The sequence below is a fragment of the Triturus cristatus genome, chromosome 4_2 (genome assembly GCF_964204655.1).
Source record: "Triturus cristatus chromosome 4_2, aTriCri1.1, whole genome shotgun sequence".
NCBI lineage: Eukaryota > Metazoa > Chordata > Amphibia > Caudata > Salamandridae > Triturus > Triturus cristatus.
In genome coordinates, this window is record NC_140586.1 from 214,993,762 (window position 1) to 215,018,308 (window position 24,547).

At 46.8% G+C, this 24,547-nt stretch overlaps 1 protein-coding gene across 1 annotated transcript in view; it reads right to left on the reverse strand.

The window, feature by feature from the left end:
• SACK1F (scaffolding CK1 anchoring protein F) overlaps nucleotides 1-23,403 on the reverse strand; it is an 84,587-nt gene extending 61,184 nt beyond the window's left edge. Inside the window, exon 1 of the mRNA XM_085601252.1 lies at nucleotides 22,803-23,403. Within this exon, the coding sequence (XP_085457378.1) occupies nucleotides 22,803-23,258 (456 nt within the window). The 5' untranslated portion in view covers nucleotides 23,259-23,403. The remainder of the gene's footprint in view (nucleotides 1-22,802) is intronic.
• Nucleotides 23,404-24,547: the final 1,144 nt, after the last annotated feature.

The following is a 24,547-nucleotide window of genomic DNA, read 5'->3' on the forward strand; positions in this document are numbered from 1 at the left end:
ACAGTCCATCTATTGTACGAAACCAGCATGCAATGCAACTCCAGAAACAAACAGCCTAATGTAATGATGAAATCAAGAAATCAGTGGAGTGTTTGAAACCAACATCCTCATCTACTGTGTGAAACCAACAACCAAATACAATGTACAAAATGTACAAGAGCAACGCAAGGTCAAAAAGCACAGCAGCCCAATGTAATGAACGAAACCAGCAGCACACTGGACTATTCATACATAGCCAAAGGACTGCTAAAGTCCGATATCAACAGCCCAAGGCAATCCACAATCCCAAACTCCCAAAGTACTGCCAAAAACCAACAGCACAATGTAATCCCAAGTACGGCCCGAAATCAGAAGTCTAACGCGAGACCGAAGCCAAACTCTCAATGCAATGGCGAACCAAGCGGCCCATGTGATGCCTGAAAGCCGGTTGTAATCTAGGAAGCATCCAGTGCTTGGCCGTCCAACGTTTGGCCGTCCAGTGCACCAACCAGGGCCGAACTGGGAACCAAAACTGGCCTCCCGGGGGGTTAGGGATGCAGCCGAGCGGTTTGCCAGGGCCGGTTTTGTTAAAGGGGCCGACATTGCAGCTATGCTGCAAAAACAGCCCTGTAACAAAAACTGCCCAAAGGGGTCCACCATGGCGACCCACAGGGGAAACACCCAGTGCCCGCTATGGCCAGTTCGGCCCTGGCACCAACAGGCCATACAAGACTCTCTAAGGCAGCGCCCAGTAGCAGAGGGCTCTCCTGTACAGCGCCCTTCAGGACTTTGTAGGATAGGACTCGGAGATATGAAACCCCCCAGGACAGCACCCAACAATGCACGGTTCCCCTGTACTAAACCTGGCTGTACAGTACAGAAGATGGTCTGTATGACTTTACAAAGCATGCATTTACCATGCATGCCTTTTCCGTGCAGCCTTTACCACACATATGCCTTTACAATGTATGCATAGCTACCAAGGTTTCAGATTGCTGTGTGTGACATTTTCACAATTTGAGTGTAATAGGAGTGACATTTCTGCGACTATGAGTGACACTTTCCCACGAGCAAAATCAAGCAATGAAGACGAGGGAAACATATAAATTACACCCATTTGAGCGACGAGAAACTTTAAGACTATTTTGAAATAGAAGGGCACTTAGGAAGCAAAGGGGTGGGGAGGGGCATGCTGAGTGGGAAAGAAGCATTCAACCTCCCAGGTGAAAAGACTGAGCAGCATGGACAATGCACATGACCTAGAGTGCCAGCTTCTAAGCCCCAACATCAGACAGTGCCCCCTGTTTGAAATCACAAGGAAATAGCACTGTAAAACGCAGACCGTGTTGCACTTACTTGCTTGCTTCAATGTGGCGCCCTGGCATCTCTAGCTAAATCGCCATCACCGTCCTGGATGATGAATGGAATGTAAAGGACCGTGTTTTTTTTCTCATCTTAAGGAGCGCTTCGGCTTCGCTTCGGAGGAGCTATAGAAGCGCGACAATGCATTTCAGTGAGGTTATGCGAACCACCACCCTGAAATGCGTTAGTCTAACGCATGGTGCGTGGTAATTGGCAGGGCTAAGTATGGGAAGTATATATATTTTTAAAATTTTTAAGTAACGGTGTACATTTTCAAAAATGAAAATCTGCATTAACAGCCCTGGGGAGGTGGTCGTCCCCGGTGCCTGGGGGAGGGATTGGAGTCCTCAAAGGCCCCCTATTTTTCATTAGCCCCATAAAGATGGCGTCCCGAGGGTGTCGCGTTCAAGCAAGCCCAGAGTTTGAGCACGGATCGTGCGTCTGCACCTACCCTTCCATCTTTGCATCCCTGGAATTGACCACCTGATGTGGCTAACAGCAATACAGCCTTTAGGTTGGACCTTGAACCACACAAACAGTAGCTAGTACTTTAGGGGCACTATTTCTGTGTGGGGGAGTTTTTCAATATATGTTTTTTTGTATTGACGAAGCACTACCGATCCTTAAGATCACTTGATAGGCGCGAAACATGTTGACAAACAACTGAGTGAGAGAACCGAGATAGGCCTTACTCTTATGACTATAAAAGGTACTTTCCCCACCCAGTCGTTGCACACTGACTACCAAGGTTCCTTTAAAACTTCTAGGGTAGCATTTGCCTGCTATAGGTTTTTATCTCTGACAGGGCAGTCCACTTATTAAAGGATAGTTTGTAACCTCCCCTATCAGTTTTAAACTCCAATCACGCATCACTACTCCACCACACTTATCACCTCATTTGCACTCATCATGCGGCACTCTCTTAAAAAGATCTACGCCAAACTGACCCTTCGGGGGACCCGTAGGGCATTGCAACGCCAGCCCAACGAGGAGCACTACCCTATGACGAAGCATGACATCCCCTTGGGGATGTGTTAGGGCAACACGAGACAGTCTAGTTGACTGTCTTCATGACCGTGGTATAGGCACAACTGTTTAGAATACTCTTTCTCCCTCCTTCGGAACAGAAGCCCAATTTTTGAGTCTTTGATCGACCCACAGGAGCACGGTCTCTGGAACTTCTAATCCAGCTCCTAGTCCCGAAGCCCCCACCCCCTCCGATTTCCACAGAGGAATCCAATTGATAGGTGGGTCCCTATGGGACCCCCCCCCGCAGGAGGCATAGAGGGGGGGGGGGTGTCAGTGTTTTCATACCCTGCCCCCTTCTCTTATTTTCTAATGTTCCAGGACTCGGCTCAAGCCGTGTCCCAAGATGGCTGCCAACACTTCCTGGTTTGAAGTGTTTGCAGCCAATCACATTTGAGCACGGGGACTGTCAGAGCCACGTCCCTATATATACAAATTTTTATTTCTGTTAATAACTACTAAACTGATTTACACCAAATCACAAAAAGGTACTTCCCTCGACCTTCCTGCCAAATTGGTGTAATTTCATTCAGCAGTTTGGGTTGTAGCCATGTGTAAAGTGCCTATGGGAATTAACATTTGGAAAATTCGTTTTTGGGCCCCCACCCTCATCCTTTTTCCTTGGTACCCACTTGACGGATCACCACAACACTTTCAAAACAGCAGCTGGAGTATGAGTCTTACTACTTTTGAAAATTACGCGAGGATTCGGCAAGCGATGCAAAAGTTATTTCAAATGAAAAAAAGATCTTCCTATGGAAACTACATCCTAAGTATAGCTATCTACTGTCGACCGTCAGTAGTTTAAAAAATATATATTTTACCTACTGGCACGCATACACAAACCCTCCCAAACCCCCATGTTTTTAATGAACTTTTACTACTAACCTCCCTTTACCCCTACCCACCCATAAACCATAACATTACCATTACCTCACTTTACCACTACTTATCGCCTAAACCCTAAAATGACCCATACCTCCCTTTACATCTACTGACTCCCCTTAATACTAAAAATGTCCCATGCCTCCCTTTACCTATATCCACCCCAAAAAATGCCAAAATTAACTTTACCTCCCTGTACGAATACCCAACGCTAATCCCTAAAAGTACCTCCCCTTTACCTCTGCCCATTCCTGAAACCTTAAAAAGACCCTTACTTCCCTTTACCACGACCAACTCCTAAACCGTAAAATAACCCTTGCCTCCCTTTACCAATTGCACCTATCCCCTTTTTGTTCTTTTTTTAATATCACATAATTTGTGGCTGCCCGCGGCCGACACAGGGGGCCATCCTAAGTGGTCAGCCCCTTTACTGCCATTTGGGCAACAGTCCACCCCTTCTTATGAGGGGACTCAGGGAGGAGTCCCCCTTTTGCCTGTGGCACACTGGGTGCATCATTTCCGGCGCGACTAGGAACTGGGGAGGGTATCTATGCCTCCCTCGGCCATCCTGGCGTCCTCTTTGCGCCGGACACACCGTCTCCGATCCTACCGCTTACCCAGCGTGGGGTTGGCAGGCGAAGTACATAGAACGTTGTAATGTTTTCTTTGGTCATTGCAGGCGGAGTTACAGGGCGATCTGGAAGCAGATGGGTACAGAAGGGTACCTCTGCGCGGCACAATAGGGGTGCCAGAGACAAAAACCAGGAGCCGCATGGCAGATTCCTGGAAAACTGCGTCAGCATCCCGTTAGTCCTTTGGGTGGTTGTGGGCCTGAACAACCGGGGGCATGCCTTGCTACGCTCCGCCCTGAAAGGGGTGCGAGTAATAAGGGACCACTGTGTCATTTGATTCGGAAAGGGGATCACCCCATAAGGTGTAGCACTGATTGGGTTCTCCACAGTGCTTGGCTCATCAGGCGAGCAGGGCAGCACAGGTTGGTCCAGCTACCTGCCCTTGGATCGTCCGTAAGATAACCCACCATATTGCATACTTTTGTATGGAAGAAACCTGCAGCAATAATTTTCCAAACAAAAGTTGTGTTTTTATTTATTCAGCATGCATGCACTGTTGTTGTGGGTGGGGTGTTTTGTCAATATTGGCACTAATGTTATTTTAAAAAAGTACCTGTGTGGTAAATGCATGCGGGTATAGGTGCAAATACTTACTTGCGACTTACATACCTGCATGGAAGGCATGGTGTGGTAAAGACCAAGCTGTAAAGGCTGTTTCCCGCAATAGAGTACAGGGCCCAACAGAATACAGCTCGATACCCTGCAGTGAATGGTTCTCTTGCACAATACTGAGCAGGTCAGTAAATGGAATACTGCAGGACAATATTCATAACCTCGATACAAGTCTCTCCGGCACAGTACATGCAATACACGGCTCTCCAGGTCACTACCCGCAGCGCACAGCTCTAGTACAGATCACAGCTCATTCATATACTGCCCACAGTACACAGTTCACTGTTTTTTGTGGTTTTGCCTACATTTGTCCACAGCTGCGAGGCAGGAGTGCAACTTGTCTAAAAGATGGGAAACCTCTGTGCACGGCTGAACCACAGCGTTGCAGCGCTGCTCTATGAGGCTGGCAGACGGCATTGCTGAGCCCCAGTGCTGCTACGAGGCTGTCACTGAGCCCTCCCAAGCCACCCAGTAGTGTAGAGCTGCTCTGTGAGGCAGGAACTGGCCCTCCCAGACCACAGGGGTCTAGGGCTGCTCTAACAGGTTGGTACCCGGCTCTGGTGAGACACTGATGTGCTGCTACATTTAAGGGCTAGAGCCAGCCCTTCTGCGACACAGTACGCCGGCGCCCCTCCATGTAGGTGGGACCAGGACTTTAAGTGGGCTGGGTCCTGCTGGTGCTCAGAACCGGCAGTTCTTAAAAGCAAGTGCTGAGACGGGTCCCTATCGGGCTCTCCATTTTTTTGCCCTTACCATCAGGGTAAAAACACAAATTTTAATTGTTATATTAGGTTTGGATGCAATGACAGAAACAGCAAAATACCAGTGGGGTGGCACACTCTGTTAAGCACAGATTTTTAGTTTAGGTGTTTCTAAGCAACTCCCTTAATTATATCGACCACGCCCCTTTGAAAGACCTCCCTCCCCTCCGATTTTTCAGCCCACTTAAAGTGCGGCAGCGCCCCTCCGTGCAGCTGGGGCCATGCCATGGTGAGACACAGCTGCGCAGTGCTGCTCAGGCCGGCTCCCCGTCCGCTGCATCACCATCCTTCACAGTATAAACAGATTGCCTACACACCATGGCCAGTCGCATAGAATGCATCGCTGTTCCTAGGTAGTTCAGTGGGCCTGAGCCAGTGCTGCAGCTATCACACCGGAAACCCAAAACCCACCAGCCCAAAGTGGACTGGGTCCCAAAATACACACGGACAGGGGTGCTACTGTGACCTACAGGTAAGGTGGAGTGTCTCAACTTCTTGGGAGCCTGATTGTGTTGTACTGAAGCATTTATAGAGCCTTTCATACCCCCATGTGGGGTGCCATAGCAGTGTCTGTCAGGCGGATAGCACCATACACCGTTGGAGGCTAACACAGAACAGACAAACATGTTGAAAAGGGAGACCTTACAGCAGAGGCGCAACTAGATCAAAATTTCGGGGGGCTAAGAAAAAATTTCGGGGGGGGTGGGCTGAATCTTTAAGCAATATTCAGAGTGGAGCTGCAGGGGCTCTTAGAAGGGGTGAAACAACAGCAAGGCCCAGGGCCGGCTTTAGGGCGGTGCGACCGGTGCCACCGCACCGGGTGCTGGCTGCCTGGGGGCGCTGTGTTTGAAAATGTATTAAGCTTTTGAAGCACCTGCTGCAGCGTCTCTTTCCGCCGGCAATTGCCAGCCCTCACACAAATGTCAAAAAAACTCGTGTGATTAATTATCTTCCTGGAGAGAAATCAGTGTTTTGTAAAGTTGAAGTTGTGACTTCGGTGAAGTTAGTGCAGAGGGTTAATATGCTTGCTGCAAAGAACGTGTGCCAAGTAGATTACAGAGTGCATATGATGTAAACAGATCAGCAGATTACCGCTTTCAAAAGAGACATCCTTTTGTTACTTGCAATTTATAACTTAAAGTCCTAATATAGAATAGTGAGCTATTAACTTTCATCCCAGAACTGCATACACACCGCAAAGTATACATTATTAGAAAATGGATTAATGTTGCAAAAAGGGTTAATTTGGTCAGAAATCGATTCTTATTATTAAAGAAAACTCCCAACTGTGCTGTTTCTTTTTCGACTCTGCATTTGTGCTTCTTCACACCAAGAACTCCTAAACTACACTGCCTACTAGTATGGATGACATGTGACTCCTACACTTTGTCCTTTGGCTTATGTAACATTTCCTATACACGGATTTACACACGTATGATTGATTGTCTCTGTGTAATGTGTGTGTGATGCAAAGTGCTCGGACACCCTACACTGGTATGAGTGGCGCTATATTACTAATTCAATGCATCTGAGAGAGTGTGGTTACGGTTGACTTGGTCACTGTTAAAGGGTGCTAGTGAGAGAATCCGTGGTGGAGGTGGTCATTGGGGGGGCGCCAACAAACATTGTCTCACAGGGCGCCACCAGCACTAAAGCCGGCCCTGAGGCCTCATTAACATGCATATGGTCTTTTAAAGACCTGTGAAGTGCTCGGTGCGGCTGTGTGGGTGCCCGGGAAGCTGTCTCATCCCGGGGTGCCACACACGACGGGGGGGGGGGGGGGGGTGCTGAAGCCCTTTGAGTCCAGTGGGTGTTGTGCGCCTGCCTTACAGTATCAGGATTTGCCTGGAACTATGAATTCAATCATCAAATACACAACAATGTTGGCACAACCATTGTTTACCAATTTTCTGTCAGTCTCAACATTTCTCTCTGGACCATACACTGCAGACTATGGATGCTTTCACCGAGCTCCTAACTCAAATCTTATTTCCTTCCCATATCACATGCTGTAAACGCTTGCAAGCAGAAGCCAAAAGGATCAACTTTGTGCAAAATAGAATTACTAAATTAAAAACCACGGAAAGAAACCAAGGATCTCCTGAAAGCAGAAGGAACCGCACAGAAAGTGCCAGCCATTAAAAGCCCCAAGCCCACTCTGAGAAGGGAAACCCGCACGAGCCCAAGGACACAACTGGACGGATCTGCAGAAGTCAATATTTACCAGGAACACACATACACCCTGGCCCATCCCAGGCGGAGCTACTAACCCCCACAAGGATGGTTGTGATTACCACACTCCTCCCCAACACTGGACGCAGTATTTATCAAACTGTACGGCGGGTCAGCATACGATAGCCTGAATGTGGTAGGAAGGCGCGACATGTTTCGATACTGCCTCATTTACTCAGAGGCAAGAGAGCCAATTAATATCAGAAATAACTCGCCATCCCCTGGCCCCAAAGGAACTGCAGTAGCTATGATGAAATGCCATACATACAAATGGGGCCTCAGACTGACCCCATGTTTAAAACGGTTATTCACTTGGGTCCAGTGGTCGAAGTGGGAGGGTGTGGGGGGAGGGTGTGGGGGGGGGGGGGGGTGGGGGGGTTAGAGGTAGGGGAATTGTGGGTGGAGAATCAGAAGGCGGAAGACCCTGAGGCTTGGGTCAGTGGGCGGAATCAAAGGTGTGGTCAGAAAGAGCAGAACATCCCAATTTTAATATTTGTTTGGCATTTCACTGTCCAGTTGCAGCTTATTATATTATTCAATTCAACCAATGGATACACATGTTTATGTAAGGTTTAATATGAGTTATGGACATTAAATATATTCGTAAAGTGGGATGCGTTTACAATCGTAGAATGTCCCAAATATGCTTAGTGGGCTCACAAGCCATTTGTCTACGAGCCATGCAGTTTCTGTCATCAACACTTCTCCCTTTTTCCACAAGAGCAGTTCAAGCATGAATGGCAAAATATCCTAGTTTGCAAATGTTTTCCACATAATTATGGCTCTGCCATATTTGCCACTTAATATATCATCTGCTGCATAATCTGACAAATTTAACGAAAAAAATGCTCAAACAGATCAAAAGTTATTAAAAACTGTGACTTGTGTTGCTGCGAAGTGGCGGGCCCTTTGCTAAGGTTGACCTGTCACCATTCACACGGCTGCATTTGTATGTTACACTGGTTCTACTAATGAGGTAAATACTGTTAGTAGGAGTAAAAATGTCAAAATAATAAAGTATCTGAAAATGTACTGCATTGCAGCTTTTTTTTTGCTGCATAATTTAGTCAAGACTGCAACAATTTTTTCCTCCGTTGCTGCATAATTCCAATGGCCCCCAAAGCAGGCAGCACATGTTAAAGGTGCTTGTGCATGAAGCAGAGAGACCATGAAGTTTGCAAACTTGGGGCCTCACATCATAGAATGCCGCAATGCAGTGCCACAAGCAATTTTGAAGTGCTGCGTCATTCTAAAAGTGCAGGAATGCACCGTATTTATAAGAATGCGGTGCAATCCTGTACTGACCACTGTGCAGACACTAAAATAACAGCCTAGCACCAACACAGGCACCCATACCATGTTACAAGGGTACCTGTATTGCTGAGATGATTGATTTGGTGCAGAAAGAGACACCTTTCTACACAAAATCAATAAATGGAGGCGATTTCCTCCTATACGTGTTGCAGAATGTAGCATGCATATAAAGAGCAAAATAACTTGGAGAAATAAGGATATTTCTCCTCGTTGCACCTCCCTAACGCCACCCCTGGGGTGGTGTTAGAATCTGATGTATTCCCAGGTTTACGATTCCTCGTACATCTGGGAATGCTCTGATTTCATGGGTGGTGTTGCGTGGGAACGAAATGTTCTGCATGAAATGGGCACATATTTACAAGGCCATGAAAAGCTACATAAAGTGGCTTTGCGTGGTCTAGTAAATATGCTGCGGCACATTGCGCCACTGAACCCTCAAAAAAGTGACACTCCGGCGGCGCAAAAGTGTCGCTAGGGCCTTGTAAATGAGGCCCTTAGTTTGGTGTACCGGCAAATTCTTCATTGCCAATCCCTGCTGAGGTGCACTACTAGAGTTGAAACAGGACCAATGGAGGTACCAATGGGTGAGGTGGACTGGTCTCAAGGGTCCTGTGACCTCAGTGACAGAGTCACTGTTGCTACAAGGTGTGCTGGTTGGGAGGCCTGCCCACAAGACTGAAGAAGAATTCCAGTATGGATTGTGGTGGACAGGCCTTCAAGGTTAACTCATACTTGCCACCGCTAGGTTCACCTGCTGGTGCTAAGACACCAGGGCTTCTGATGTCTAGCAGAGCCTTCTATGGTCTAACATGGGAATGTGCTCTCTCAAGAGAGCAATCGGGTCACGAAAGCTGGACCTGGTTCCCCAGTTCCAAATTCAGCAGCTTTGGCCATAGTACCACATCCTCTCCCTCACTGAATACCATACTGCCCCACTGAGAGAAACTCGCACTGCCTTCAGCTACTACCCAATTGTGTGCCGCAATAAACACCTGGAAACGACTCAACTTAAGTTATGCACTAGACAAAAGTAATATGCTACCTGAAAAAAATGTAACATCATCCTGGAAAAAGCAAACACTAATAGGGAATACAAGAATAAGTAAAGCATCTGAAATGTAAGCAGGAACAACATGGTTACCTTAACGACTACAGGGCCCAAACGAAAGCAGTATGGTTTAAAAAGACCACATCCCTCAACACCAAGCAGAGGTACACATTTTATAAACTAAAATACCGAAAACAGCTGATAAGGATCACATTAAACGTATTCCACTGCACGCATCAATCAGGTACTGCAGTACTCCAGGAATGGTGCACTCTCCCACCCGGAGAAAATAATGCTGTTCAAAGAAAGGCGAGAAAACGAAAGTAGTGCTTCACTGGCACACTGCGTAAAGTGGCACTTGTGTATGGGTGTGAATAAAACCAATCTGGAATCTTTGCAACGACTCGGTCTTGCTTTGTTTAGTTATTTCTGTTTCGTATGTTGAACCTTTTTTTACTCTCTGTACCGAGACTGCACGCTGGAATAATACATTTTTAGAAAAAGACGATATTTCCAGCAAAAGAGTTTCTTCCTTGTTGGATCCATTTCACTGGGAAACGAATGAGAGGGTAAGAGCGGTTTCTTGAAGTCACGGTTTTCAGCAAGTGAGGAGGAGCGAGACAGAATAAGAGGAAGAGAAAGGGGAGGACAGCGGACAGTGGCAGAGCAGCAGAATTGGACACTGTCCTGGTTTTCTCTGGACAAGAAGAAAAAAACCCAGTTTTTTTCTGCCTACCCTACCTGTCCTTGAACGGCCAAGCCTTATCTATAGGCCTAGGCCTTGGCTATTTCTGCCGTCCTGGGACGCATTTTTACAATAAAAGGGCAGAGGAATGGATTCTATTAAATGAAATAAGTGGGGGCACACTGTGCCCTGCCGATCCCGCCATCTTTGATCACTGCTCGGGTTAGTTACTTTAGTAACGGAAAGGGTCGATTTTACAACCTATCTACTACTGACTAATAGCACTACTATATGTAGACGGAAAATGATTGGCAAAAAAATTCTTACGCGGCCTGCAATCATGTACTGACCATTTCAACATAATAACCTTACGTCGGGCGGGCTTTCACTCTAAATGCACTGCAAGGGACAACGTTGTGGCCTTATCAATGCTATGGCACAAAGCTCATGGATACAAAAGAGATTATCTCTAGGCTTGTTTTACTGAGCTTTCGACAAAGTGAATAGATCTCGGATCTGGACGAAGCTGCTTGCGGCTCGGGTCTACTACAGCTCATTAAAGAACTGCATACGAACACCTGAGTAAGAGTCAAGTTGGCAGATGGAAACTGAAGACTCCAAAATGTTTTACTTACAATGGACCAAAACAAGGCAGCTGCTTAACTTGTTTACTCTTCAGTCTATAGATATCAGCTATCAAGCTTGGCAAACAGCCAAGAGGGAAGTGCTTAGCAAGAGTGCCGTGGGCCCAAGGTAAGCAGGGGAAATGAGCCACCCAGATCCTAATGCAAGGAGGTAAAATAGGCCATCTTCCCAAACACCAAGGCTCTGGGTCAAAGTCTGATAACAAATAATAAACCTCAGTCCGCAAAAAAAAAAGCCGGGACCCACCAAATTAATAATTTTAACCCGGGATGTGATGATTTTTCTGGCCAAAGGGAGATTCTGGTTTCATAGATTAGCCTAGAAAGATAGACTTGAAAAATGCATGAGGAGTTGCCCATATGGATGCCCTTCAAATTGCGGAGAACACTTGTCTTTATAAAGCCGTAGATACATACTGCCTTTTGCCTCAAGTGTGGAGACTTTGAGGAACAGAAATTCTATGACTGTCTCAACTACGAGAGATAAAAGGAATTCTAACCCGCCACAAGGTGCTTCATCACCTCATCAGTACTAGTAACGCAACATTAATCCAAATAGTATACAATACAATATGTGGCCACGGCCCTGCTAGTTGGGTTTTTTCTCAAAAAACAAAGATTGGTGGGAAGTAGACCACCTGACAATAAAGAGGTCCAAAGATCTAAAATTTAGTTCTCGCTACTTGGAACTAGAGATATTTGAGGTTGTCAGTTTCTAACAGATGAAACTAAACTTGTTACAACTCTGTTCTCGTGCAAGGTTAGATCAGGCTTGCTGGTTGATGAAGCTTGCAGTTTGCTTATCCTGGCTGAAGTAATAACCGCAAAAAGGCAAATTTTCCACGGAAGATGACTCATTTCTCAAAATGCTCCAGGCAGTGAAGGTGTATGCACAACAGACGCCGTAACCAGGCTTGTGATTCCGCTGGATAGAAAGAATCATTGAGTAATATAAATGCAGAAATCGTTCAAAATGATACTTGCGAGAAGCTGTAAGAGGAGAAAGGTAAAGAGGAAAAGTTTACATGAGTTGATTAAGATATCCATTTTCTGCGGGACAGCGTTAAGGGGCAAAATATCAAACTGTAGCCAGTCGATTATTGATCATCATCTCAGTAGCCCAACAACATTCCACTTTATTTTTTGGTTAATCATTTTATGGCAGTATAAATTCATACAACAAAATACCCAATCATAAATTCATAACTTTTTGGACCCTCGGGCCTCAAAAAGTAGTAGTGGTAAAGGTGGCAGGGTAGAAAAGGGTAAGGAAGAATAGAATTGGTCATAAAAAATTAGTGCTATTAGAATTTCAGTGGGCACTTCTCGTTTCGATGAATATTTGACGTGAATTGTAAATGAAGTGTAAGAGGTGAAACATAGTAGGATTGCATCTGGGGGGGTCTAATGAGAAGGGCACACCCAGGGTCATAGAAAGAGCACTGAAAATATTTATTTGTTGTAAAGAGGAACTGAAAAGATTCAGGTGCTCTTGGGGAGAAGCGACGGTTGAGCTCCCAAGTGACGAGGCCTTCCACTTACACATCCTATTTTCTTTTATTTCATGGCTTTTCAAACTTTCAATGAGATGAGCCCATTGTTTTTATTACCAATGCTAGCTTAACAGTATTGTGAACCTCTCAAAAACTTTTTAAAGATCGACGAGTTAGTTGGATCCCAACCAGGCGACAGTGTGGTCACCTTTTTCAGGACTTTTGGCTGTGCTGCAGGAGTTCCCCGCCAGCTTGGAAGGAAGGAGAATGGGACACAAGCTGATAGCGAAGCAAGAAACGAGCGAGAATCAATTTTCTCTGACAAAACTATTCCTGATCTCGTTGATCAAATTTGCATTTCAAATTTCAGCAAGGAAAGTTTTTTCTATATGCAAACCCTGGATACTTTAGATACACGCAAATTCAGCAGGATTGCCTCGGGACCATCTTTCAGCCATTTTTTTGAGATCCTTGAATTTGTCTTGACTGCCACCATACAAGTTAAGCGTTCAACAGGGTGAATGGACATACCTATTTTCCCACAACTCAAGGACTTTGGTTCAACAGTCTCCCAACAGACATGTTAATGTATTGTCCAGTCTAGTGCTTATTAATAAGTACTTAAATCTTCTAGGGAAACAAAATACAACAGAGTTCAAAAGGAATTAAGATTACAGTGTTGTGAAAAAACTGCAGTTAATATATTTTCTCCCCATTCTTCGATTTTTAATGGCTATAGGCGGTTGTATATTGTGGGCATAGGCATTAATTAGTCACAGAGTACTTCAAGTTACACTACCAGTCAGATGGGCAACTCATAACATATTTCACCCCTTGTATACACTTGGGCAAAAAGCATTAAGTCCATCTGGCAGATTCTTCTGCACATTCTAGATTCTCATTCCAGCCGCAGGCTGAGCCCTGGTTTTACCTTATAGATGGCATTGCAGTTCTAGTGGTGGCATTCACTTCACTTCTGTTGGGGGCTAAAGAAAGTGGCCTCATGTTGAAACAGAGACCGCTTGACAGAGTCAGCCAGACAGGGCCTGTTCAACACAACTCATCTTTAGCAATAATGGCTGCCCTGCGCGGGTGCAGACAAGTGCTCGGATCCAGCTTCCGGGCCCATCAGAGATTCTGCTTCAACTGTTACGTGGCTCTTCCTCACATCAGTGGCAGCCGCACTGGTGTCTTGAGACCCACTCACATCACTCTCTAGTGTAGTAAGCTTTCTCCGAGTGTTCCTCACACCAGGGAACACTGGGCTTTTTATTCACCTGTACAGTCTCTCATCCTGCAAGGCTAGGCACTCTACTTTTCTCTCTAAACAGGAAGGCCTCTAAACACTGGGCAGAAGTCAGCTCCTCCAGCAGGAAGAGCAGACTTCAGGTGATGTCCCATCACCTCTGGGACAGTGGCTGTCAGAAAGGCACCATCCCTGGCCACACAGTACTCTTTGAGTACCCTGCAAAACACTCCATTCCTTGGTCAAGAAGATCTTGAACAAAATGGGGTGGTTTGTATTCAACTTTTATTTGCATTTTCCAGACATGGGATGGGGATCTACTTTCTAAGACTTTAGAACCATTTGTGTTGGTTCTCTTTCAAATACAATTTTCAGGCTGTTCGTCACACATAGCCTTTGAGGAAGGGGATAGCTCTCAAAGTAGGTAGAAAAGAGGCTGGTTCTTAGCAGGAGTTTCCAAACCATGGGAACAATGAATTGTGAGATATCTGCACCCAGCTGTCATCATCCTTTCTGTAGTAACAAAGAGGGACAGAAAAAAGGAGGCCCTTCCTAGAAACTTCCTTTTCTTGATAAACAGAAATTGAAGTCAAAGGACTCACCCCTACCATCTACCAAAAACAGTGCTTCCGAACAATTGGAATCCTTTGCTAACAAGTTCCTCACTAGATTTCTAAGGGAAGCCTGGTCTCGGTCCTCCCTCACTTCAACATCTGGGTCTCCACCCTCCAGCCACAAGACCCCAGGCAATACTTTGCCACTGCCTGAGAAAGCTGTCCTCATCTTCCATTGCGAGTTATTCTAAAACAAGGCCATCCAAAATGGAACTCGCTGGTCACATTACTCAGACTTATTCCACACAGTGTTCTACTGCCATACATGTGCTACACACTCACTGCACATGAACACACTCAAAACGCACACAGAATGTCTGCATGGGATTTTTGGTTTCACATAACAGTGGAACTTTAAATACGAGGGTTCCGTAGACCACTCTCTCTCACTCATTCTTGTTGGTTCTACTCTACGAGTGCCACGGCACCGCATCGCATCACTTTTAAGGCACTAATAAATGTTTTTTGCACATCAGTACGTCATCAAGAGGAGGTTTTCACGAGAATGAATTGTTATGTCAATTTATTGTATTCTCATTCTTCCTTCAGGTTGGTCTACTTCTCAGTAAGGTACCTCACTATTAGGTTATTAGATGTCCGTTGGACCAACAACAGGAATGTACTAGTGGTCTGACTACTGTGTAGATAGAACATTTACTTTCGGTCCTGAAGAATTGCTGCATGATCAGTCCGACACTTAGAGGCAAGAAACATGTTGACCTCATAGACACCATTGGACACTATTCCCTATGTGGCCCCTATTATTGGTTTTTAAAAAGGACCGGTGGGCGAATCTGATTAAAATAGTTTTTCCGAGGCACCACAAGCCACCATTTGTATTCCCTTCTTTTTCCACACCCTCACTAAAGTTTCGCATCTACACCATCTGGCCCCTTACCCACACTGCACCAAATGGCTTAGCACAAAAGATCTCCAACAAAGAGCCCCTCATAGGGTGCCCGTCAGGCATTGCTGCACCGGCCTGACGAGGAGCATGCCCTACGATGAAGCATGACACCCAATTTGGGTGTGTGAGTGCCCCACTTCCCAAATAGGGATACTCCCAGTCTCCACTTTTGGACCAGGACATGACCTTCCTACACCTCCTCTCCCTTGTCTAGGAAGAGCATGCTCCTTTTCTTACTACCTCGCTCTGTGATACAGGGGAAAAGGGTCTGGTCACACAGAAGGTTTACATAACAAGGTACACTGCCACACCACTTTCTATGATTCTTTCAGGGCATGGACGGTAGTTCTATATTACTGCGAGGACATGCTTGGTGTACCCCTCCAGGTCACAGAACAAGTTCTAAACCTCATATCTCTAGGACAGGCCTATGCATCTGTGCACACACTACAATAGCATGCTGCCAATACCAAACAAAAAGTCAGGATACTAGTTTTACATGCAGTTTGGCACTCAGGGTAGAGTACATGCCCATATATCATGCAAGGTACACATTCTTGTTCCAACAAAGGATCTCAAACGGTACATGGAAAAGACTCAGTTCAGGAGTAAGGAGTGAAGTGCCCACCCATCCAAAGAACAATTTCACTTCTTCACCACGAAATGACCTGCAATCAAGTCCAGATTGTGGTTTTCTTGAACACAGTCTGCTTGTCTGCTCCACGTAGATGTATCCCTGCTCCTGACAATTACCTCTTTTGTCTCCCAAAGCAATGCTATGATGAAAATAGTGAGAGAGGCCTATCGGGGTAGGCAAAACTTACATTCCCTAAAGATTTTTGTTCTGTATAAGGTGTCACCACCACATGATAATGACTTGTCGACAGTAAACAAATGAAGGCATTCAGCAATCTCATATCCATCCATGACTGCAGTTACCATCTTGTGCAGTAGAGGAGAAGCGCAAACCCCTTTGGTGCCCATCCCCGACTTGAGGCAGAACAAGCCTGATGTCTGGCTTATGACGCACGCTAAGGTCAAAGATGGTGAGATGGGGTCCCAGAGTAGAGAAAGATCATGACGGGAGACGCACGATTTCCAAAGAGGCCTGGGAATCAAAGCAAAGGAAGTCATTGAGCGTTCCTTCTGAGACAATGGATTAACTACCTTTTGACAGTCTGGTAACTTGCCAATTCTACAACTAGAAAATGACCTCCACATACCCAATGTTTCTGCCGTCCTGGGAAGAGGTAGCATTGTTGTTAGATATTCACATACAAGCTATCCTCACACTCCTTATCTCCAAGCTGGACTATGCCCACAGCCCATACTTTGACTCCCCCAGTTTCATCGTATGCAAAATACAACTATGCTGCTGTACAACTCCTCCAGATTTAACCACGAGGATGCATGACTCCAGCCCTGCAATCACTCCACTGTAACTATAGCTAGAAGAGCAATCTGCATTGTCTACAGAGCCTCCCAAAGCAAAGGACCACTATAACAAAAATTCAAGCTATAGAAACAAAATGGGGCGCGGCGCTGCGCTGCACGCCTGGACCACGCATTGTCATAACTTCATACCAACTTACTGTAAGAAATTCATGTATGGGAATTGCTTTCTTGGTACAAGCCACCAAGCTCTGGAACTTACAATCAACCAAGATTTGAAGCCTTTTTATTGTCTTTCATACAGGCAGCAAAGTAATTCCTTTCTACTTCTTGACCCTTACACTCAAATAGGGCAGATCGACTATGGCTCATATCGGCCCCCGACCTGACTCAATGTGTGTGCTTTCTCTACCACTATGACACAGTGTTGCTAGCGTTCACATGGGATGCCACAGAAAATCAAGACAAGTACAGCATGAGCGGTGAGAGAGTTGGAAGTGTCTTAGTAATGGAAATGGTGAATATGATTTATTTCTGACTTACAACTGACTTACTCTTGATGTAGAACAAGTACAAAACTGTACATCGTGAAGTAAGAGTGCCTAATTTACTCACGTGTTCAACTTACTCACTCTTAAGATTCCTCTCATGTTTCACTTACGAGCATCTCCAGAAGTTGGAGAAGTGGTCTGGGAAATCCTATACACAATTGGTGCACACCGACTCAGGTGTTATGTTTTGGGCATTTAGGAACACTTGAATATGCTTCTTCTAGACTTATCTGCATGCATAGCGGAGTCCATCCGGCTTATATTTGTTCTAAGACTTTCGAGATATTAAAAGATATACAGGGCAGGATCAAATGGAGGCAAGGCAGTGGCAAGAGAAAGGCCAGAATAAACCTTTCTGTGGGCAGGTATCTGGAGAGACACAGGCCAATTTCAGAGACAGACATTCCACGAACAAGAGACAAGCATGACAAAATTTAGATACAAGACAGAGGCCACTGTCAAGAGACAGCACGGCAGTATCAGGATATAGGAAGGCGGTATCAAGCAACGGGGAGAGTGGTTTCGACAGAATCAAGAGACTGGCAGGATAGCACCAAATAACAGATAATGCAGAGACAAGAGACAATAGTGGAAAGTGAGCAGTAGGGTAATGACATTACACAGGCAAGACAGTGACAGAGAGGCTAGTGGCAAAAGGAAAGGAGACCAGTGTTAAGAGAAAGTTGCGGCAAGAGACAGGCATGGCAGCGAAGAGAGAGGAGAAGAGCGGAGAGGAGAGGAGAGAGCAGAGAGAGGGGAGAGAGGGGAAAGACAGTCGGAGCAGTTACAAGAGGCAACTTTGTTTACAAGGCGGGTAGGCTTATTTTGCATTGCTGCATCAGGCACTGGCCGAAGTGTACTAAAGAGTATGGAGCGGAATGGGGCTGGGCCAGTGAGTGTGGGGTGGAGTCAAAGGTATTGCTAAAAAGAACAGCATATTCTGTAACTATGTTGTTGGTCTTTCACCTTCAAGTAACTACATATAAAATAACACACACCTTAAATGGAACATAAATGCAAGTTAAACTAATAGGTGGGAAATGCACTATTTTACTTTTGAAACCTTTATTGCTCAATGTGGTGTCTGTAGATCTGTGTGTGTGTGTAACCAAAAAGCCACAGAAACAAATCCTGCTTGGTGAGCGGGGGGGGGGGGGGGGGGGGCGGGGGGGAAGCTTGAGTATTTTTAATGCTAGGAGTTCCCAGCCAGTGACAGAAAGCACTAGGAATATGGCAAGTCATTGTTTTAAACTTTCATTACACACAGTATAAGACATGTAGTCACAAAATGTGCAAAAATATTATGTTTAAGATAAAAAAATACTGCTTCCTAAATATAAAGTTTAGTAATACACAATTAGATGGTACCGAGTGCAAACATTTTCTAGAAGAGTCTATTAAAAGAACACACCATGGAGGTCTTTAGGGGTCGCAACTGTGATCCCGGGCTTGCCCCTTGCGACCCTGGCAAAAGAAGTGGCAAGGTCAGTGCCAATAACAAGGTAGAAGTTCACCCTTAGGGGTGTCGGTTGGGACTCCACTCTCCTTTACTGTCAATGTTATATTACAATAATCGTGAATAATATATTCTTCACAATTAGAGTAATAACAATGGAGTACAATTAGCTGAAATGGGACCTCTACTGGCAGTGGAGGTAAGTATTATATATGCTGTTTGCCTGCTTATGGATGAAAGAGGGTTTATGTAAGAGTGTGTGTGTGTGTAGCAGTGCGTTTATGTGTAAGCATATGTGGATGAGTGAAAGTGACTGTCAGTGACAGGTAGTGAATAATGATGTGCGAGATAGAGTGTCAGTGAGTGAAACTAATAGTGCCTAAGTGAATTAGTGTAAGGGAGAGTTAGAGAGTGCAAGAATCACTATGACAGTGGTGGTGGGTGAGTAAAAAAAGAGTGAAGCAGACGAGTGAGTGCAGGCAAGTGAAAAAGTATGATTGAGTCAGAGTCAGCATGAATTTGAGGGAGTGTGAATCAGACTGAGTGATAATACGGGACATTTAGTAGAATAATGGTTAAGAGTGAGTGACAATGAATGACTGCACGTTAATGAAAATGGATAAGTGAGTGTGAGTGAGAGTGAGTTAATGTAAGCATGAGTGAGCATGTGGTTTTATGCTGGTGAGTTTACCGCTTGCCCTGGCATGGTAAAGGTAATTCTTGTTTTATGGAAGTAAACACGGCAAAATACTGGAGGCAATCCCTGGCATGACAGGCACCTGTGGCAAAATACTGGGAGGCTGGAGAGAATTCTTGACAGAAGTAAAATACTGGTGCTGGCACACTAGTAACAGAGGCAGGTCTTGGGCTAATGTGAAAATACTAGTACTGGCATACTAGAGAATTCTCGGCGTGTGAGGCACCCGTGGAAGATGCTAGAGCTGGCATACTTGAGGAAACTCTGGGGACACATTTGGCAAAATGCAGTCACCAGCACATTGGATGGAATCAGTGCCATAAGGGAGGTCCACACTGATATGTTAGAGGTGGACACCCATGACAAAATGCTGGCTCTGGCACAGTGGAGGTCATTTTGTCAAATAGGCGAACCTATTGAAACAACGGGGTCAACTGCTGGGGAGTGGCCGGTGTCACTGGCTTGGCACACCATGGAATGACGAATATTTAAGGAGTGTCTTTTCAGAGCCAATGGCTTAACAGATATATGTGAAAGTTGTGCTTTAAAACTCATTATTTTACCTTTTTTTTTTTTTTTTTTTTTAAATCAGGACCCCTGAACCCTCTTAGAAGACCATTTGGCTCACATTTGACATTTCAGAGTTAGTATTACACCCCAGAAATCTCAAAGAATTTTGGCGCCCTAATACAGGTGGTATCTAAAACAGACGTGTTGTGTTGTTATATTATATATACCTTAGTCATGTACGTATTATTGAACTTCAGCAATGCCACTTATTGTCATGACATCGTCGTTAACATGTCACAGGACCTCCTGGAAAAATATTAAGGTCCATGGTCATATGATGTCACGAAGGTCAAAGGGCGTGTGGTGCCACTTCCGCTACCCCCTGGCCTTTTGAAGAATGGACTCCTCGGGCCACACCCCCACTGCTGACACCCTTGCATTCATCAATCAATACCTCTCGTAAAGAATACATTGATGACAGCCAGTGCTGGTTGCCAAGCAGCCTGTGTATTTCTAGATTAACCAATTGTACATATTTGCATTTCTCCGAGGCTGCAGTCGTCCTGGGGGGGGGGGGGGGGCTCGTTTCTTGTTTAGCGGTCTGTTCCTCCCTCCGCTTCACAGCACAGAGGCTCCCCTCTTCAGGGAGAGGCACCACCCCGGGCCGATCTCTTGCCACAAAAAGTAAGGGGACTGTTTTTGATTAAAAGTAAGGGAACTGTGTTTGTTAAATTAAAGACGTATGGACAAGTCGTGCCCCACACCTCCCGCCCGCGTCGACCTCTGGGGCATGACTGAGCAATGCCAGCGTGTCCCAGAAGCAGCCGCGGGCGGTGGGAGGCACCGAGGCACTCCTCGCCGCTGCCAACCGGCAGAACAGGAACTAAAAACCACAGGCAGACTTTCACCTCTACCAAGCTAACAGTCCCCTCAGGGGAAAGCAACCACGAGGCCACACAGGTGCAGGGGTACGGGGCGCAGGAACCAAAGAGCCCTGGCGGAGCGGTGCGCCCGTCAGAGGGCAAGCCTGACCAGAGCGCTGCATGCGGGGCTCGGGGGCTGTGCGTGGCCGCAGTACTGGGGCGGGGAGCGACTGGGGGCTCTGGCCACACTTTGGGTGCAGTAAAGGGAGCCGGAGGTCAGGGCTGTGGTCCCCTGGCAGAGCTGGTTGTAGGCCTCAGTACTGGGACAGTACGGAGCTGCATGACCTGGTGCACGGGCAGAGATTTGAGAGGTGCTGGAATAAAAGTGGGTGCTGCAGGAGAGGACAGGGGTGCGTGGCTAGAGTTTTATGCAGGTCCGTGTACTTGAAAGCAGAGTTGATGTTTGGGACATTCTTTTTTCTTTAACATTCTTTTTATTGGTATTTCAATAAAAACAAGTATAAGAATCAAGCGGTGCACTGATAAGTCCACCAACTCTGTCCTAATTGAAGCGTCATCCCTGCCCCTAACCTTCCACCCCCACAGCCGCCAGCAGAGCTCGACTCCACCACAATAGATGGCAGCTCTCACCAATGGATATAGAGGCGAGATCAGTACCCACCTCGCTTCTGCAGCAATTCCAGTATGCCCTAAACTGTGCCTACTTTGGGGGCATTCCCGACCTTCATTCACTACCCTCTCGACAGGAGTGGGGGCCATTCTTGAGCTACACAGAGCGCTGTGTGGTGTCCGTGTTTGAAGAGCGCTGCGTCAGGCGCGAGATGCACTGGCGGAGCTGCGTGTGGCTCTCAGTACTATAATAGCACGGGCCAAGACTAAGGAGCACTTGGCAGAGCTCTGCGTAGGTCGCGAGGAGGGAAGGGCGTGGGGTACGTCAGGGCAAGACGGAGGCGCGCTGACAGAGCTGTGGGCTCGCTTCCGTGTTGGAGGGGCCCGTCCTGCAGCTGTGTGCACTAGCAACCCTGGTACCTGGATAGCAGGTGTTGTCTGTCACCAAAGACGTTTGCGTCAGCAGGCTTGGTTGAGAGACACGGTATTGGAATAGCAGAAGGTGCTGTAGGTCATGTTGGAGGAGCACTGGCAGATCTGTGCGTGGGACACAGTCCTGGAGTAGCAGGATGTTGTAGGTCTCGGTTAAGGTGCACTGCCCATGAGTACTAGAATGATGGGGTTAGGTTGCAGGTGGGGACTCGGGGCTATAGCATTCTAGTACTGAACATCAGGGCATGTCAGGTGACGGGTCAGTACTGAGGGGTCTGTGAGCCGTCCCATGTTGTAGTTACCCACGCCCGAAAGCCCTGTTTTTAGCCCCAAATTTAAACGGGCACCCCTTAGGCCATCACCACCTCGGGAATCCCTCCGGGCCCAAGACCACCACCGCCCGTCAGTGCAACAGCGCCTGAAGCCCTGGCTGAACAATGGCAAGAAGTTCATTCTCTGTAAATATGTAATATATCATTGTCCAACCCTAATCACTTCTTAAAATGTAATCTTGAATATATATGTTACTCTAACCACTAGTATTTTAGTAGACTTATGTACTTACTAGCGTTTATCTGTTTGTATCTTTTCCTTGAGGGAATTTGCAACACATATATATATATACATACACACCTCTAACCACTAGTATCTGTAGTAGACTTTTGTACTTACTACCACTCTTACATGAATTTAGAGCTTTTCTATTTGTATCTTTCAGGTAACTCGTGTATTCTGATGTCCTTATGTAATGTAACTGGTCCTTTTGTAAAGCGCTATGACACCTTCGGGTAAAGTGGGCGCTACATAAATCGCATTACATGAAATGAATACCTTCTGGGCCTGCTGTATCATCTGCCGGATGACGGTCTTTATAAAGGGGGCGTTCTCCTTGGGCGGGTGGGTGTACACCAGGTACCGGTTGAGGCCGCGGTAGGCTCCGCTCTGGGGCCAGCCCAGGTCCAGAGGCGGGATCTCAGTGTCCGACTTGTCGGGCCAGTAGGCCAGGGAGTCCGGTCGGGGCCCCTTGCTGACCGCCCCGTCGCCAGGGGGCGCCTCGGCTCCGTCGTACGCCGTCCATGCATCGCGCAGCTGGCGAAGCTCGCGGCTCGATAGGAAGCTGGCCGACTTGTTGGACTTCACCAGCTCTAGATACGCTAGGGGATCCTGGGTCACTAGCGCCTCGAGGGCGGCGCGCTGCTCCTCGCTATAGTAGAACTCTGCTTTGGCATCGGTGATGCGCTCGTTGACGTGGCTGTCGTTGAGGGCCTCCTCCTGGGACAGGGCCATGGCGGCGGACTAAGTCGCCGCTGCCCCCGACGGGTGCACCTTCGGACTGAGGCAGGAGCCAGGTGCAAAGTAACTCCGAGGCTCCTGCCCTGCGCTGTGGGCACGCCTCCTCCATGACCACTCCCATGACGTGCCGCCTGCCCTCTGATTCTACCTGTGAGCACACCTGAACACCACTCTGGGCCCACCCCCTCTCTGGAAAACAGCTGGATGTCAAAGTCACGGCCACGTGCCGTTCTAGACACATCCCGCTGGGAACTCTTCCTGGTAAAGTGGCTGCCGGTGCCCCGTGGCTGTGATGCGGGAGCAGGGTGCGGGTACGGCGTGTATAGGACGAAAGAAGGTGTCTATTTGGATACTGTAAGCAGGGCCACGTGCGTGACACGAAGGCGGTCGCTCTGCTGGCTGTCCTTTGTCTATGGTGGACACCACAGCTTTCACATCACTGTCTCGGGCCATCTTCTATAAACCGGAGTCACCTGTTGATAGTGATGGGGGGGGGGGGGGGCAGGTTCCATTGCACGGAGTACGTTCCCCTTCCTTTACTGAAACTTCCCTTCTCAGGCATTTCTTCTGTTGGTCGTTACCTGGCAACGCTGCGTCTATGCTTGGCTCATCAGAAGTCAATAAGCGCCCTACCCATGGACAGTTTAAACTGCCCTGACAGTAACTAACTGCACCAGGAACCAGATAAAGAACAAAAGGGCAAAACGCTTCCTCTGAAGGGTGAACATTCTAATGTTAACAACGCAACCGTTTGGTCGGCCATGGCGCCTGCCCCCGGCCTCAAAGTTGGATCAATATTTGCCAAGGGCTTTACACGTTGTCTGGATAGTGATGGGCCCTGTACGTCAGTGTTCAGCAGGTCTTTAAGAGGGATGTATGTCATTACATCGCGTACCAATGCCAACACATGCCATTACAACGCGGGTATTACTACGCGGTGTCAATGACAACGGACATGCCATTACATCGTTAACTATTACCACGACTATGCCTTTCCCACGTATGCTATTACAACGCAAAGGCATGCGTGGTAAAGCTACACTCGTGGTTAAAGTTTGCAAGGTAAGTGACTACCCTACCCCTACACAACCCTCCCCTGACCCCCAGTCCTCTCCCTACAATAACACTACACTACCCTGCACGAACCCCCTGACACTACCCTAAAATACTACACTACACACACACTACAACACTACCCTAAACCCTAATGCACTATACTACACAAACACTACAACACTACCCTAAACCCAAAAACACTACACAAACACTACAACACTACCCTA